The sequence below is a fragment of the Ceratotherium simum genome, chromosome 27 (genome assembly GCF_057802395.1).
Source record: "Ceratotherium simum simum isolate JZ-2026a chromosome 27, ASM5780239v1, whole genome shotgun sequence".
In the NCBI taxonomy this organism is placed as follows: Eukaryota; Metazoa; Chordata; class Mammalia; order Perissodactyla; family Rhinocerotidae; genus Ceratotherium; species Ceratotherium simum.
In genome coordinates this window covers 26,064,694-26,081,416 of record NC_141926.1, presented here as the reverse complement: position 1 = coordinate 26,081,416, position 16,723 = coordinate 26,064,694, and the positions used below count along the sequence as shown (strand labels likewise).

The window sequence follows — 16,723 nt, the reverse complement described above, 5'->3', positions numbered from 1 at the left end:
TTTATAATAGTACTAATGTCAGGTATATGATGCGTGCATTTGTTGATTTTTCTCAAACTCTGTCTCCCAGGCATGTAAAAATGAGAATAAACTTAACATCCCTGAAAGGCATATTCATAATAAATTACTGCTTGGGAACTGCAGTTTTCAAGTTTAATTGCCTCGTTCCTCTCCATAAATCTATAGTATCTTGCTGTGTGAGAGGGAAAAATAGGAAGGATGACTGGGGACTCATGTAGTGCATGGATCCAGTGAGAGAGGGAATATAATATTTTGCCACTTACTTGTCTTATCATAATTCTTTGAGGATTGATTAAGGTTGATGGATTAAGGTTATTCAGTACAGTGTCCAACAACAGGACAACTTCAGAAGTGGAGTTTTTTGGTCAAATAAATGATCAGATTAAAATGAGCATTACCAAGAACAATCTTCCTATTTTAACCTTAGTGTAATTTTTGAAAAATATTTTTAAAAAAATTATCCAACAACTTTTTTTTTCTAAGTCAGAAGGGGAAAGGGGGAAGGGACTGAACATTGGTTGTGTTCCTCCTTTGTGCCAGTCTTGAATTGAGGCATTACAGTGGTTATCTGTGTTATATCTCTTTTAATTCTCATGACTACTCTCTAAGATACGTATTTTAATCTTTATCTTTCAGATAATAACTATAAAGTTTGAAAGCCTAGGTAGCTTGCCAAACACTACATATAGAGTCATTGGTGGAATTAGTTAATGGTGGATTCAGTCATGCATTTTCAATGACTGAGAATTGTATGTTACTTTTTGGTCTTCATTTTGAATATCAAAATGCTCACACAAAGTGTGAAAGATGGGGCTAAATGTATACTGATCTCATTCCTATAATTTACATGTAGCAAGATTTCTGCTCTACTCCCCAGCAGAGATAAGTATGGGTAGAGTATTACTCCATGCTTTCTGTCCTCTCATTCACCATCTCCTTTGGACAAAGGAAACTCAGCGTATGGTTCAGCCACTTCTGTTTATTTTTGACAGGTTTGTCTTCAGGATAGTAAAGGGAAAAAACTTGTTTTAAGTCCAAGGATTCTTGCTTTAATGCTGATTTTTTTCCCCCTAAATTATTCCACATTTTTCTCTTAGGACATTTTATACACCTAAGATGTCCCCAATAACTGTGGGTTATATGAGTCACTCAATGAATCAATAAATAGACAGACAAACAGAAAACAAGGCACTAATTTGATATTTGTTGCTGACTTTCAAAGTTTTAGAAATAAATTTCTCAAAATATATTAAAACTACTTTTACAGTTTATTTTTAGATTAAAGGGTTAGCCACTATCAATCTTAGAAGCACTTTTTGAGAGTGTGTTGAAAGGTGATTTTAGATGCTGTAAATAGTTTTCCACGTTGGAGAAGGGACTATGGGCTGAACATCAGTTTCATTTTTCAGTATGCTGTGCTGCTATATGAATATATCCATATAAAACTCCAGGTAGGCTTATCCTACCATAATAGACCTCTATGGGTTTTAGAGGTGTGATGGCTTGTTTCACAAAGCATTTTGATTAACGATTCATATATCACTTTGCTTTTCAAACATTACACCAACTATTTTCTCCAAGAATTATGAAGTCTTACCCAGAAGGGAATTTATAGTTTCACAAATGTTTTTTCGTTGTATGGATATAGCATTTGATATAAATTCTAATAACACAAATACGGCAGTACTATTTTAGGAGCTGAAGTTCTATACAATATGGCCCTTTTGAGCTCACTTGAAGAGATAAGGGATACACTCGGGCCATTCAACAGGAAGATTGCGTTACAACCAGAGAAGGCACTTCAGTTGACCAGTAGATAGACGAAAGCACAGTAGACAACTACTAACAGAGAAATTGATACATCAAAGATACATACCAGGGGTTGGCACAAAGTAGGCACTTAATGAAAAATTATTAAATGAATGAATTCAAGGCTACTTTGCTACAGTACTGGGATGGCAACCTGTACTGTGTTAAGAGGAGAGAGCAAGCATGTCTAACTTTAGGCAGAGAGAATAATCAAAGAGGAAAATCCCTCTCATCTGATGAAACCTGCATCCTTTCTGGAAAACATTTTGATCCCACTGGTGGCATTCTTAGCAATAGGTAATAATCACGGTTCTAATAGACAGAGGACTGGAGTGAGGTCAGATAATCCAGGCATTAGCGTCAAATATATTGTTCACTTTTGGTGAAATCTTAGGTTAAAATTGCAAACTTTTATACTCCAGTTATCTTATCTAGAAAATTGTAATAATATTAGCTGCTGTGTTATCAGATAATTTTCAGAAGCCTAAAAAGAAACATAAGTGAAAACTTTTTAAAAAATGATACAAATAATATTATTAAAACTGACCTGAATTTGCCAGAGGGCTGCTGGTTGCTAGCTTGTCTGTAAAAATAAATGACATTAAGATCATTATTACATTTTTAAACTGATTATTAGGAATTTATTGTATATTCTTTCTGTTTAATATTTTACCTGAGAGTTTTTTTTAAGTTACTGTGAATTATTGGTATCTATTAACTTAAGAATATGTCATTTGTGTCTGATCCAAAAATAAATCTTTTATGTTTTTATTGATTTCCAGAATTGTAGAGCAGAGTTTTTAGATTTTTGTTATCGTTTATTTTTTTAGGTAAAGAAGATGATGTTTTTCAATGATCAGTAACTAAACATAAGGATTCATTAATTTCCTAATGGCTGTAGACTTAAATGTTCTAGGTTAATTTGATGTTATTTGAAATAGAAGCTTGGGACATACTTAGACTATGGGCTTTGGACTCCAAAGGAGTTGCTTTTAGTTCCTGAGTTTGCCACTCAATACATGTGTGAGTTGGGGCACATTGCTTATTACTTATTTCTTTTTAAGTGGAAAAAAATTCTCTCTCTGCAGTGTCATTCTGAGAGTTAAATGAGGTGATGTTTGAAAAATGTACTACTTGGCCCAAGTAGATACTTTAAAAAAAATAGATCTTTCAAATATTATAAAAATGGTGATGATTATAATATCAAAAGTAATATCTTTATTGTGTTATAACAATTTACACTTAAAAATAGTTTATATATAAATTTTATATTTGGGATGACTTCTGAAATATTCAGAAAAGTTTTATTATTCACAATTTATGGGAAGCAGATTTTCAGAGGCGTAAAGAGAGGTGCCCAGTGATTCTGGTAGTTGGAGGAAATGATTAATGTTAAGATTTTCTGATTTCAGTTTAAATGATTTTTTTACAACAGAATAATTTTACATTTTAAGATGATTCAGGTTAATTCTAAAAGTATTGATAACTTCCTAAAGCAAACTCTTTTGATAGTGGTGTGATCCTGATAAGACAAAGTGAATTTCTAAATCTTATGAGCAGTAATGACCAACTGTAGTTAGAAAGATGGGGTGAAGAAAATGCTGGAATAGAGCAAAGTTAACAATAAGACTTAGATTCTCCTTTCCAAAAAGTGCAATACATTCTGAAAATTATCACTTGATTATCTTTTAAACTTTCTTTCTCTCATTCCTAGTGGCCTTATAAATGTCATAACTTCATCTCCAAGGCTGCAAGATCAGAGCTATATTTTGGGATCTCATACGCACAGACACACACACATGCACGCACCATACATGTATACATATGTATATAGAATTCAAAATATGAAAGGAACTTTGAAATTGGAAATGTATGTCCTTGGCATCTGTAACTAGGCATTGTGAGCTCTGCAATATTATGAACTACATTATTCCTAACCAAATGTATGCTTCTTACATTTTAAAATGAAGACTAAATGTTTCTGAAAGAGCTATCAGAAAAAATGAATTCTTCCCTAACATCATGGAGTTTGATGATCACCAAGTTATAGTTTTAAAAATGACTTGAGTACTGACCTGAAGTTGTTGCAGGGCTTACTGTAGAGAAATTCTCTGAAGATGCTGGAATAAAGTAAAGTTGATTTGAAGCTTGGGCTTGCAATATAAATATATTACAAAACAATGAGTGCAGTTTAAATATTCACTCAAAGGGCATCTGATCCTTTAGACTTCCCATGGTATCCTATCTCATGCTGAATGTTCCTATTATTATTTGATTATGATACATTTGATGAATTTCTAAAATCTGTATATTCTCCCTGTAAAATTTACCTATACAAAAAGTTTGCTTTATTTTACCTTTGTAAGAAAGATATTTATTCATCATAGTTATATGGAATAATTTCTATTTAAGGCCATAATATAACATTACACACCAGATCTTATCAGACCTAGAACCAATAGTTTGCACTGAAGTATATGGAAGGTGTCAAAATAATCTTGCACATAATAATATCTACTGGGAACTACGTATTGTTTAAATATAAAGTGTTTTTCACATAAAAGATAAAAACTAACTATTTTCTTCAACATTTAACATGTTTAATAGTTTTAAAAATATAATGACTCAACTATGCAAGAAATAAAGTAAACCAAAGAATATCTTATGAAAAAACCTCACCTAATGAATTTGTTTTTATTCAAAACTGTATTTATGGTAAGTGGGCTAAGAGGTAGATTTTCTTCTAGTAACTAGGTTATTTCAGTATTTCTTCATTTCTGCATTGTTTTGTTCCTACAAGATCTATAGCAGCTTCATAAATAATATATGGTCAATTATTAATGAAGAAGATAACAAAATAAGGTTTATAAGACTTTTTCATAAAATAGTATTTTAATTTTTATTATGTTTGATTTGACAGTGTAGTATATAAAAATCCAAGGTATTTATGAAATACTTAACCAATTATAAAATGTAATAAATTTGAAAATTTACATGATACAAGTGAATGTTAAACTTAAATACCTAAAATTAAGCTCCATATCATGTTTGTAAATGTGTTTTAACACAGTTCAACAAATTAAATGTAGCTTCAACTTATGGAGCGTATTCTTGAGTCGATGTTGTGATAGAGTTTATTGCATTAATGATGCTTATTCTAAGTGAACACAAAGAATATGGTATTGTTGAATAAATAAATATTTTTTAAACCCACAAGTTCTTCTCTGCAAAATAGTCCAATTTTAGGGAGTCGTGAAAATAAGTTTCAGCACATCTGTCAGTTCATTTGCCATAACAGATCTTCAGAAACTGATGCATATAAAGAGAGCAAGAAGTCAAATTTCTGGAAGAAAATTGACTATTGAAAAAACTCAATCAACATTATTCAAAGATAAAACCCTTGGAAACAAACTCTATTATAATGGTTAAGAGCACAGACATCAGAGTCAGACCACCTGGGTCAGAACCCTTGACCCAATTCTAAATAGCTTTGTGATTTAAGGCAATTTACCAATATAATCTGTGTGTTCGTCTTCTCATTGTAAAACGGGGGTAGTAAAGACACTGTGTAATAAGGTTGATTTGAGGAGTAAATGTATTGATAGGTAAAGCATCCATTCTAGCTAATACTAGTTAGTAGTAGCTTTCAGCTCTTCTGAATCATACAAAGATCCAAAACAGAGTCTCTGCTCAGCAGCTGTGCCAGAGGGGACCCAACCATCAGTAGAGGGGGCACCAAGAATATTAGCTGTCTTCTCACTAAACTGTTGTGGTGGGGTAGAGCAGGAGACTTAACGAAAGAGAAACTATGCTTGATGAACCAATGCTGTAAAGAAAAGCAACCAGAGGTCCACAATTTCATAGTTACTATTACAAAATCAAAAAACAAAACAAGACACTTCCACATGTTTTTATATATTTGATTTAGAGGGAAACCAATACTGGCTGATCTCATTCTGTAAAAAAACTATTTGAACTGGGATTAGGCTATTTGGAGTTTGCCTTCATTCCACTTGATGATATTTATATGTTGATTAGCTTTCCAACATCCAAAATTTCTAAATTCCAAAACATAACTGGCCCCAAGGTTTACACATAAGGGATTGTGGACCTGGATGGGCCTGGAAAATTATTATTGTTCTCAACCAAAATAAGCAGACACAGTGTAAATGTTTGTTGAATTGAATTGAATGGGGGATAACTAGAATGGAAAATTTAGAATAATCTAAGCATTGATAGACATATTGTTCCGCTATTATTTTTGAGGCCGGATATCTCTTTCCCTTTTGATTTAGTCTTACCTTAAAATTATTTATCATTCTAAGAATAAAGTTTTACTTTTTATAAGTAAGTAATCAGGATGAATTAAACTCAACGACTCTTTTCTTTTCTTCCTCTCCTTTTAATTTCTCAGTTAGAGACTGGATGTGCCACTTTAATCTAATAATGTCTGTGACCCTATCAGAGAGAAATGAGTGTCACTTTCTGATGGAGCGTTCCTGAAAAGTCAAGGTGTGCTTGACTGATGCCGAGAACATGAAAAGACGCACAAACATTTATGCCTGCCAGTATTTTCAGAACTTTTTTGATATTTAATATTTTACAAAATTTTTCTCACCATTTTTCTTCAAATATGGTTTCTCAGTATTTCACATTTTTCATGTAAACGTGTTACCTCAGGCAATAAGACATGTTCCTAAAGTCAAGAGCAATCCCACTACTTTCCTGGTATATAGGTAGAATTTTAATTTCATAGCTTAACGATTCAAAGAAATCAAATAATGTTCACAGATACCTGTGATCTCGATGCTGTTCAAATCAATATGGAAAGTGACTAGTTGGCTCGATTTATTTGCTTCAATGCCTTGAATCAGTTCTTCTTTTATATTTTCATCTGACACCCACTGGGCAAAGAAAAGGTCAAATATGACTATAATGCTGCCATTTCTGCAAAGCAAAAGATATAAGAAGAAAAAATTAGTCTTGTTCAAATGATTGGTGCTCAATTCATGCAAGATATCTTTAAAATTCTCTACAGTTATTACCTTGTTAATCCTCATTACACCTGTGCAAGGTAGGTTATGTCAAACTTTATCTCTATTTTACAAGTGGAAGAAAAAGGAAAGACTAAATGTTTTTCCAAGAACACAAAGACAGACCCAGAATTGGAATCTGAGTTTTCCGAGCTCCACATTAGCACACTAATCCCCAGGCCGGGCTGTTTCCCAGAGTCACTTGTGTCAAATTAAACATAACCACATGGTATCATGACATTTATTCTTATTTTACCATATGAAGGAACGAAGAGTGTGGATTTGTAGTTTTTCACAGATGATTTCTAAGTGCGAAGAAGTCTAAGGTAGTTTCACTGATTTCAAAGAAAATTTTTCTGTGTAGTTTATGAAAGCCTGATTGTAAGCTTATAGCAACCAATCTATACCTACTTTTTCTTCTCTATTCTTCATACGGAATATTAAAATGTGTCTTGATTTCAACGGATAGAAAGAAGACAAGCATACCTGAGACTATTGGAGACTCAGGGAGTGTTCAGGCAGATGGTCAAGAGTTGGGATAACCTTGCCTACATCATCTCCAACCACAGCATTAGAGTTCAATGATATGGCCTGAATCATCTTTGCTTTTATTTATCCCCTGCTCTGAAACATGCATTTTGAAAGTTTTCTTCATTGATAGTTTGTTTACGGTTTAAAGAAACATAAAAATGAATAAATTTTTGACCCAATAGGGATACTTGAGAGATTTTTGCTCTCCTGCCTACATTTCTACTTGCCTCATGCTATCCTTTTAGGATGCAACCATTTAGGAGAAAAACTCTAGCTCTGATGTTCATTTTGTGTCCCTCAGTAAGATGGGGGTACTCAGAGTACACTTGGATCCTTAAGGGGCAGACTAGGGAGAATCAAATTTTGCATTGTGTGCTTGCTGGTTCTGAAATTTGGGCAGTTACACTCATATCCTCATGAGATCTGTAAGTTAATGAGCTTCTTGAAGGGCTTCATCAACTCCAAAAGCGTTCTTTATTTTTCTGTCCCTATAACTATCTCTATAGAACCTAGAATAAATGTTCTTTTTTTCCTCCATGACTATATACAGTATCAGAATGTTCCTGAAAGAGCATAGCAAGTCAGTATCTCCTCTAGGTAGGATATTCCTTCTTAATGTCTGTGACATTACTCAGGTTCACAGTTTAGCAGAAGTGATTCGTTTCTATGTAGCTGATTTTTCATTTTTTAAATGAACAAGATACTCTCATGTAATAATTTCACACTTCCGCTCTATTAAATAAATTATTTTAAAATGTTAGAATATTTAGCTTTTCAATCATTTGCTTAAATCATAGTAACCAGGGCCCGGCCCTGTGGCATAATGGTTAGCTTTGCGCACTCCACTTCAATGGCCTGGCGTTCACAGGTTTGGATCCCAGGGGCAGACCTAAGCGCTGCTCATCAAACCATGCTGTGACAGGCATCCCACATATAAAGTAGAGGAAGATGGGCACAGATGTTAGCCCAGGGCCAATCTTCCTCAGTGAAAAGAGGAGGATTGGCAATGGATGTTAGCTCAGGGCTAATCTTCCTCAGCAAAAAAAAAAAAAAAAAAAAAAATCATACTAACCAAATCTTGTAAACGAGAAGGCTCCTCAGTAGCTATTTAGTTCAGGGTAACCGTATATGACTTATGTGCTGTCTTTGATAAGGATACATTTGTCACAGACAGTGTTTTTATCTACTCTCCCACATTTGTTAATTTTTCCATGCTGGCTGATCCCTAATTCTATTTGAGAGTAACTTTCCATTTCCTCAGGAAAAGTGATGGCTTCTCCAGCCATTCCTCATGTCAATGCTGGTTTTATTCATGGGCATATATGACCAGGCACTGGTCAGTGGAATCTGAGGGGACACTGTTGGGAAACTTCTGGATAACTTTTCCATATCTAACAAAAAAAAGGCTTATAGTAGACTAGTGTTCTTCTTTGTTCAACATTATTATGTCTACACGTGATTGCTGGGACTGCCACATCCATCTTGGGGCCATGAGACAAGCTATGGTTGACAAGCTAAGGTTAGCATAGTGAAATTAATTAACCACCAAATTAATCTCTGCTGAAACCTCCAGATTTCGTGTAATGCCAGATGATAAACACACATTGTTGTAGGCACTTTTAGTCATATGTTCTGTTCATGGCAATTTAAAACATCCTAACTGTCATATAACTCTCAGGCCTCATCCCATATTTATTCAAACAGAAGCTCCAGAAAAGGGAGATTACTCTATTTTTGCCCCTGACGTTGGCCAACATTGTCATTTTAGTAATAAGACGATTGAGGCTCAGAGTAATATAGGTAACTTTGCCTTGAGTCATACAGCTCATTCGTGTCAGAGAGAGGAATGAAACTCAGAGGCTCTGTCTCCCAGAGGTGTTTTTATATAGTTCCCGTCCCCATACTCCCGTCAATACCATTATGAACTCTTTGTCAACAGGAAAGATAACACCACACTAGATGCAGGCCTGGGTTTTTATTATCTTGCGTTGTTACTGTAACTTTATATTCAAACAGATGGGGAAAATAGCTAGCTGGATTTTTGGGGGAAAGGGAAAATATTTTATTCTCTCCATGCTTTCAAGAGATAGAATGTTCCCTCTTCTTCTTCTTTCTCATCCTCTTCTTCCTTTCCCCCTTTTCTTTCTTCCTTCCTTCCTTCCTTCCTTCTTTCCTTCCTTCCTTCCTCCCTTCCTCCCTCCCTTCCTTCTTTTCTTTCTTTCTTCCTCTTCCTCTTCTTTTTTCTTCTTCTAATTTTGTCTCCTTAACCACCCTCATCCTCAAAATAGTTAAAGTGACAGGATTAAATATGGTTAAAATGAGAGTGAATAATATCCATTAATTTCTCTGTCTTCAATTCCACATCTTCACCTTATCGTTAGTTGCACACCAGACAGTTTTAATTCTGACTAAATCTGTGTTTTCTCTTTATGTAATTTCCACAGACAGTTTAAATCGACTGAACACTTGCTTTTGTTTTATTTGAGTTAGGGAGTAGAAGAGGTAGGGTATTTTTGGTAGAGAAAGTACAAATCTGGAATTTTCTTTCACTGAGTTGAAAGTTACTGGATTAGTTCATCTTCAGGCAGAAAACATCTTTGTAGGAAAGATGTGATCTTGGTTGTGAATTATACATTACATTTAATAATTTATACTTTGCAAGGACAGGAGTTAACATATCCTATGTCCACATATAGTTGTATTTTTTAAAATTTGTTTTCTTATTCACTATAAATGGTGAGATAAGAGAGATATATAGTAGAAATCAGAAAATTCATAATAAGCTTTTGTGTTTCACCTAATAAGAAAGCTGAAGCTGTTATTTTAGCGTTTAGTAATGATCTCTATCATAGCTGTGAGATTGGTTTTATTTATTAAGGGAAATGAGAATTCTTCCTTTAGGAAAAAAAAAGAAAGAAAGAAACAATGGTCATTTTCATTTCAAAGTACTTGTTCCAGTGGAATATCTGAGTCTTTTTTTTTTAAGCAGATAAATCCTATCATTGTACAGAGAGCCTGTGTGTAATAAATCAAAATGTTTCTTATCTCTTATTTTCCTTAATGATATTGATAACCTCTAGAGTTGCTGAGTAAACAAGTCTTTCCTAACTTTGTGACTCATCTGTGCTCAAAGGGCAAAATAAGCTACATGTTGCTACAAAGGGTAAATAGCACTCTATTAGAAGAATCAACTGCTAAATGCTCTGAGTCAAAACATTTTCCACAAAGCAGACTAACAAAGTGTTTCCAGAGAGCAAACCATTTGCTTGTCCTTCAGGGTGGCTACACACACACACACACACACACACACACACACACACACACGCGTGATTTAGTGGGGGGCAAGGGGCAGGAGTTGACCTTAAATAATATTTGTAAAAAGAAGAAGAGATAGGTTAATGATTAAGTTTAGTGCTATAATTTGACCATATACACAAGCATGTGGTATGAGTTTAATTAAAATCAATAACAGGGCCGGCTCCGTGGCTTAGCGGTTAAGTGCGCGCGCTCTGATGCTGGCGGCCCGGGTTCGGATCCCGGGAGCGCCCCGAGGCACCACTTCTCCGTCCAACGTGAGGCCGAGTCCCACGTACAGCAACTAGAAGGATGTGAACCTATGACATACAACTATCTACTGGGGCTTTGGGGGGAAAAAACTGAATAAATAAAATCTTTAAAAAAAAAAAAAAAATCAATAACAAAAAAGAAAACAGGTATTTTAAAGGATTTTTGGATATATTTTTCACAGTTTGTGTGGATATTGTTATTTAGGTGAGCACTCAGTTACTTCTGTCTTCTGATTTTATCAACTGGAGTTTAAATTAAAATAATTTATAAAACTAATTGGGTGTATGCCACTTTTTCCTACGAATGGGGTAGGTCTTTTTATATGTGGTTATTTAAAGTAAACCTAAATGTTTGTTTGTTATTCTCTTTCCTGCTTCTAAATTCCTTTTACTATCCTTCTCTTCTCAGTCTCCCAAAATACCCACGTGTAATTTATGGTACAGTCGTTTTTATGAAATTCCTTTGCATTGCATCTTTCAAAAACTCACTTCTGATTTAAAGGTAGTTCAGCTACAGCTAAGTGAAAGTATCTTTACACTGATGAAGTATATTATTTGAGAGTCATTATAAAATATGTATCAAGGTTTAGGCACTATGTTGGTCTCGTAAGTAGCTATAAAGGAGGGAAAAGAAAGAATTCTTCAGCTCAAATAATTTACAATTTCATAATGATTTTACCATCCATAGAAATAAAATATTACTCATTAAATATCAAAGAATATGCTGGGGTTTTGATAACCCACCAGGCTTATATGTAAAAGTCTATATTCAGCAAATTTTCCCAATCTAGTAAAAATTAAATTATCCAACATGTTGTAACCATGTGAACAGAAGGGTCCCTTTAGCAAAACTATCCTGATAAACTCTGCAATGGATACTGTGCTTTGTCTGATTTCACTGGGCAGCACCCATTGAAGGAGAGGCAGCTACCTGGGATAGTTCTCCTTAGGAATGCTGAAAACTTTGAGAAATAAATCTGAATTGATGCTTTAATGCAGATCTCTACAGTCAATCCTCTATGAAATTGGAAAAAAGAAATTGGTTCCACTCACTCCAAAGAAGATAAATAGCAGAAAGTGGGAAAAAAAAAAATATGTTGCATGCATGGTTTTACCCTCGCAAAATAAATAATGAATAATATTTTAAAAATTGCACTTTGAAAAAGACCAAAAGAATTAACCTTTCTTGAGAGTCCATGTCTCCTCCTAGTCCTGATGTTGGGCCAATGAAAGACACTATCAGAGATAACAAGCCCTGGAAAACAGGAGTAGAAGCCTCTGTATTGTAGATAGAGATGAAGACAGTAGGTGGGGTTAAGGCTGGCTGGCTTAGTGGGACTAAGATGTCACAAATATGCAGTGGAATAAGGAATGATAAATATAGATAGATAAATAGGTGAAAAAGAAAGAAAGAAAAACTGTAAACTTTTTTTTTGCTATAAAAAGATGACTTTTTGTGCTTTTCTTCATTGTGCCTTCCACTGACAGGATTAGTTTTGTTCCAGCAGGAGATGGCAATGGAGTCTCTGGTGTAGTGGCTCCATGCGAGAGTCCCAACGGAAATGGCAAGGCACTAAATTTCTTTCTGCCCATGAAATAATCCGCATTTGACGTGTCGTTGTTTTTCTGAGCATGATCTCTGCCTTCGACTTAACCTTCCTACCTCTATTTGCTCACTAAGAACTAAGGACTCTTTTACTAATATCAAGACTCTTATAAAGACCGTATACCAAATCGCTAGGCTCTCTGGTTCCATTGTTCCTGATCTAAGATAGATGATAAGCCTTTCTATAAAGTCAGGCTCATTGTGTTTCTCCAATGACCTAGAGTCCGCTACAGCTCCCATTTGACAGAGATTAAATGTTGGACTCCAAGGCTTGTATCCAGCACCCTCCTGATGTTTCAGTTCTTCTTAATGGACCCTCAATCCCAGCCAGATCACATCCTCAACATCCTACACTAATTCTTCTTTCTGTACCAGAAATGGCTTCCCTTTTCTTCTCTACCCATGCTTCTCAGACTATGTCCCACATCTTTTCCCAAACCTTCCAGAACCCACTCTTCCAAGCAGAGGGGCTCTTTAACACATTAACACACCTATGCTTCCAGAGAACTATTTTAGAATTATTGTATTACAATTCTATTCTAACAGAAAGTTAAAGCCATAGTAAAATGTGCTTATTTTTATATCTGTATGACAGGGGTTAAAGGAAAATGTGCTAACACCTAACATGCCACTCAATATATCAACAACAGATGTTAAATAGATGGTTCATTCATTTGCTGTAGGACTTTATAGAGCATGTACTCTGAGCCAGGCATTAACTAGGTTCTGAAAATACAGATATCAGAGACACATTCTCTGCCCCGGGGGAGCTCATAGTCTAGTAAGAAGATAGGCAAATTGACAATTACGTTAGAGTATGAGGATTAGATTGTCATTTTATACATAGGAACAGGGTGCTAAGGAAGCAGGCGGGGGACCTTCTTAACCCAGGCTAGAATATCAGTTGAGCATCCCCAGAGGAGGTGACATGGACTGATTCTTAGTGGCTTATAAGGATGGATGCAATATATATATATATATTTATAGTAAGGGAGAAATGGAAGTCCAAGCAGTGAAAAAGTATACAAAAGAGAGAAACCTGATGCTTTTGAGAACATACAGGTAATATGGTAGGGCTGGTGCAGAAGCCTATGGGGAGGAAGGAAGGAAAAACAGAAAAAGGCCAGAGTGAGTTTCTGAGACAGAATCCCAGAGAATGCCTACATTTAGGGTGATAACACTAGAAACAGTCTTCAGGTACTTGAAAGACTGAGATATGAAGATAGAGACACACTTATTCTATAAAACGTTAATAACTACAATCAGGATTAGTGGATGAAAGCCAAAGAAATAAAGACTAGGTTGAGAATAAAAAACAATTTTCTAGCAACTGAAGCTATAAAGAAATAAACCAAACACAGTAACAACAATGATTATTCAATAGACAGTTTGCAATATGGATCCCTAATTTTTATCAGATATCTTTATATGATTGAATCCATTTTAAGAAGCATGAATTTCTTTTGCTGGAAGAGAATGAACTTCCTTATGAGGCTGTGGGCATTCCAGCCCAAAGCAGGGAAGCAAAGGTTAGACTTCATCATTTAAAATCTTTCTCTCTCCTGCATTCCTATCAGACAAACAGTGTATACAACTTGCCATGTACTGCCTAGTACATTAGCTAGTACATGATAAATGATGTACATGTATTAAATGATAAATAAACAAAAGTAAAATTAATGAGTATTCACATTGTATAGGTAGTGACTTTGCATTGTCATGAAAACATACAGAGAGGCCATTGCTCTCTGCTCTGGAGCTCACGTATTGTGCTTTCATTTGAAGTTGTGGGCTCGGAGCTTTCTCATTGTCCATCCTCCCAACTGTGATAACTACCTTCAATTGCAGGGCACCAGCAGCCTAAAAACTAACAAACACTTAATTACCTCCATGGTAAAAAGGAATATGGCAAGTTGGACATATGTAACTAAGGAAGATTGCCATCAGTCCCATTTACTCAGCTGTTTACCTGGCATGAGTCAGGCTGCCCCAGGCTTACCATGGCTTTCATTGTTTAGTCTTCCTCCTGTCCGGGTTTGTTGTTTCCCATTTTGTTTCTATAGAAAAGAGAAGTTTCCTTTTCTCTGTTTTATCTTGAGTCCACCCATTTATTTTAGGATAAAAAGCATCCCCACCATCCCTATGACGAGTTGCTGTCCTCCTCGGGTTCTGCTACTATAACATCCTGATATGAAGGAGGACATACGCTAAAGCAGAAGAAAAACAAAATGGGGCCAGATACCTTCCCCAACACTTACTGGTTGTGTGATTTGAGGCAAGCGTCAAATATCTCCAAGCGTCAGTGTCATATTTATAAATCAGAATAATTGTATTTCCTTCACAGTCATTTTTGATGAATTAGTAATACCTTTTACCTAAATCACAAAATGCTTAGCCCAAAACAGATGCTTAACCAGTGTGTTTCTTTCAGTTTGCTAGCTTTTGTCATAGGATCTGTATTTTCCCCAAGCTTCCAGGATATTGTCCTTACACCGCTGTTTTCTTATTCTGAGGTATTTTGAAGGCTTTACTCCCTTCTCTTTTTCAGATATAACAGGTCTTGATTGCTCTCGTTTTTTTCTACTTTTCTATTTTTTTAATGGAATTCCCTCTCTGCCTTTTTCCCTTTTAACTTAGTTTTATAGATTCTAACTGGCATGACTATTTCCTGCTGATTCATACCCTTATTCCAAAGGTCTTATGGTAGTTTGCAGTCAAGAAAACTCCTGATTCAAGTATCAGTAGTGAAGTTACATCATTATCCTATTGATCTAAGATTCATTCATTTATTGAGCTCTTACTTAGCTCCAGGTACAGTCTTATGCCCTCTGAGTAAAACGGTGAAAAAGTCCTCTCACTTGGGACTTACAGTGTCAATGAAATATAATGAGCAAGCTTCCGCCACATGTTCATAGCAAACCAAACGCTATCTGCATCTGCATACATACAGCCTCAGCCCTTTCCACGTGTCTCTGCAAGATTTTACCCCCAGGAGAGAGAAACATGTTAACATAAGATCGATTATCCAGCGTTATTATTACTTGCTACTAATACAAAAGTCTATGATGTGCCACTTTTCTCAATCCTCAAAAAAATGTTGAAAATTTAAAATATTCCCTCGTCTCCTAAAAGTAGTGACACTATTTTACAAACATTAGCAAAAAAAAGGTCACTATTTTGTGATTCTGTGCTCTCTTTCCTTTTTTTTTTTTTTTTTTGAGGAACATCAGCCCTGAGCTAACATTCGTGCTAATCCTCCTCTTTTTGCTGAGGAAGATCGGCTCTGAGCTAACATCTATTGCCAATCTTTCGCTTTTTTTTTTCCCCCAAAGCCCCAGTAGATAGTGATAGTTGTATGTCATAGTTGCACATCCTTCTAGTTGCTGTATGTGGGACACTGCCTCAGCATGGCCGGACAAGCGGTGCGTTGGTGCGCGCCCGGGATCCGAACCCTGGCCACCAGTAGAGGAGCGCGTGCACTTAACCGCTAAGCCACCGGGCCAGCCCTGTGCTCTCTTTCTATCAATAGAAAAATTTTGAGTCGTACTCACTCAAATTGTAAAACTTGTGAGTTTTTATATTCATTTTGCAGATTACTTGATTGAAAGATCTCATCTATCTAAAAAAAGAAAAGGTTACAAAAAGCATATTCAATTTAAGATTTAAACATTTGTTAAAAATTTTAAACAAAGTAATCTTGGTGTTCTGCTTAGAACTGGATTAGGGGCAATTTCTTTCTCTGTGGTGATGAGGATCATACTTTTAAGCATTCTGGGCCTATTACATTTATCTACCAATTTTTTCCAAGTTGGAAAATGGGATCTATGCATCTTTTGGTAAGTAGTTAGTGAAACTATGTTATGCAATTTTAAGCCAGCTGAAGAGAGATAGTCTCCTACCATTTGCTGAAGGTCCAAAGCAAGAACTTTGAAATCCGCTGAGAGGCTGTCTTGCAAATTAACATTATATGTAGCTCCGGAAGTTATTTTCAATGTCCCTCTGGCTTCATGATTATTTCCAGATACTGCATCTAGATGAATTAATAAGAAATAAAACACTAAAAATGTGAATTATGAAAAGAGAATATGCATATTCCAGTACAGGGGAACAAAATTTGCAACCCCAAAATGTGTCTCTTTGGCATGAGGATTATTTTA

At 35.4% G+C, this 16,723-nt stretch overlaps 1 protein-coding gene across 2 annotated transcripts in view; it reads right to left on the bottom strand.

Annotated features, from left to right (window-relative positions):
* The window catches only part of TMPRSS15 (transmembrane serine protease 15), a 144,628-nt gene that overhangs the window by 123,599 nt on the left and 4,306 nt on the right, over window positions 1-16,723 (bottom strand). Inside the window, exons 2-6 of one of the 2 annotated variants that reach the window (XM_004429501.2) lie at window positions 16,466-16,596; window positions 16,118-16,185; window positions 6,626-6,777; window positions 3,906-3,950; window positions 2,378-2,413 (exon numbers count right to left, since the gene is read on the bottom strand). In XM_004429501.2, the coding sequence (XP_004429558.1) occupies window positions 2,378-2,413; window positions 3,906-3,950; window positions 6,626-6,777; window positions 16,118-16,185; window positions 16,466-16,596 (432 nt within the window). The remainder of the gene's footprint in view (window positions 1-2,377; window positions 2,414-3,905; window positions 3,951-6,625; window positions 6,778-16,117; window positions 16,186-16,465; window positions 16,597-16,723) is intronic. The other variant, XM_004429502.2, reaches the window with a different exon arrangement.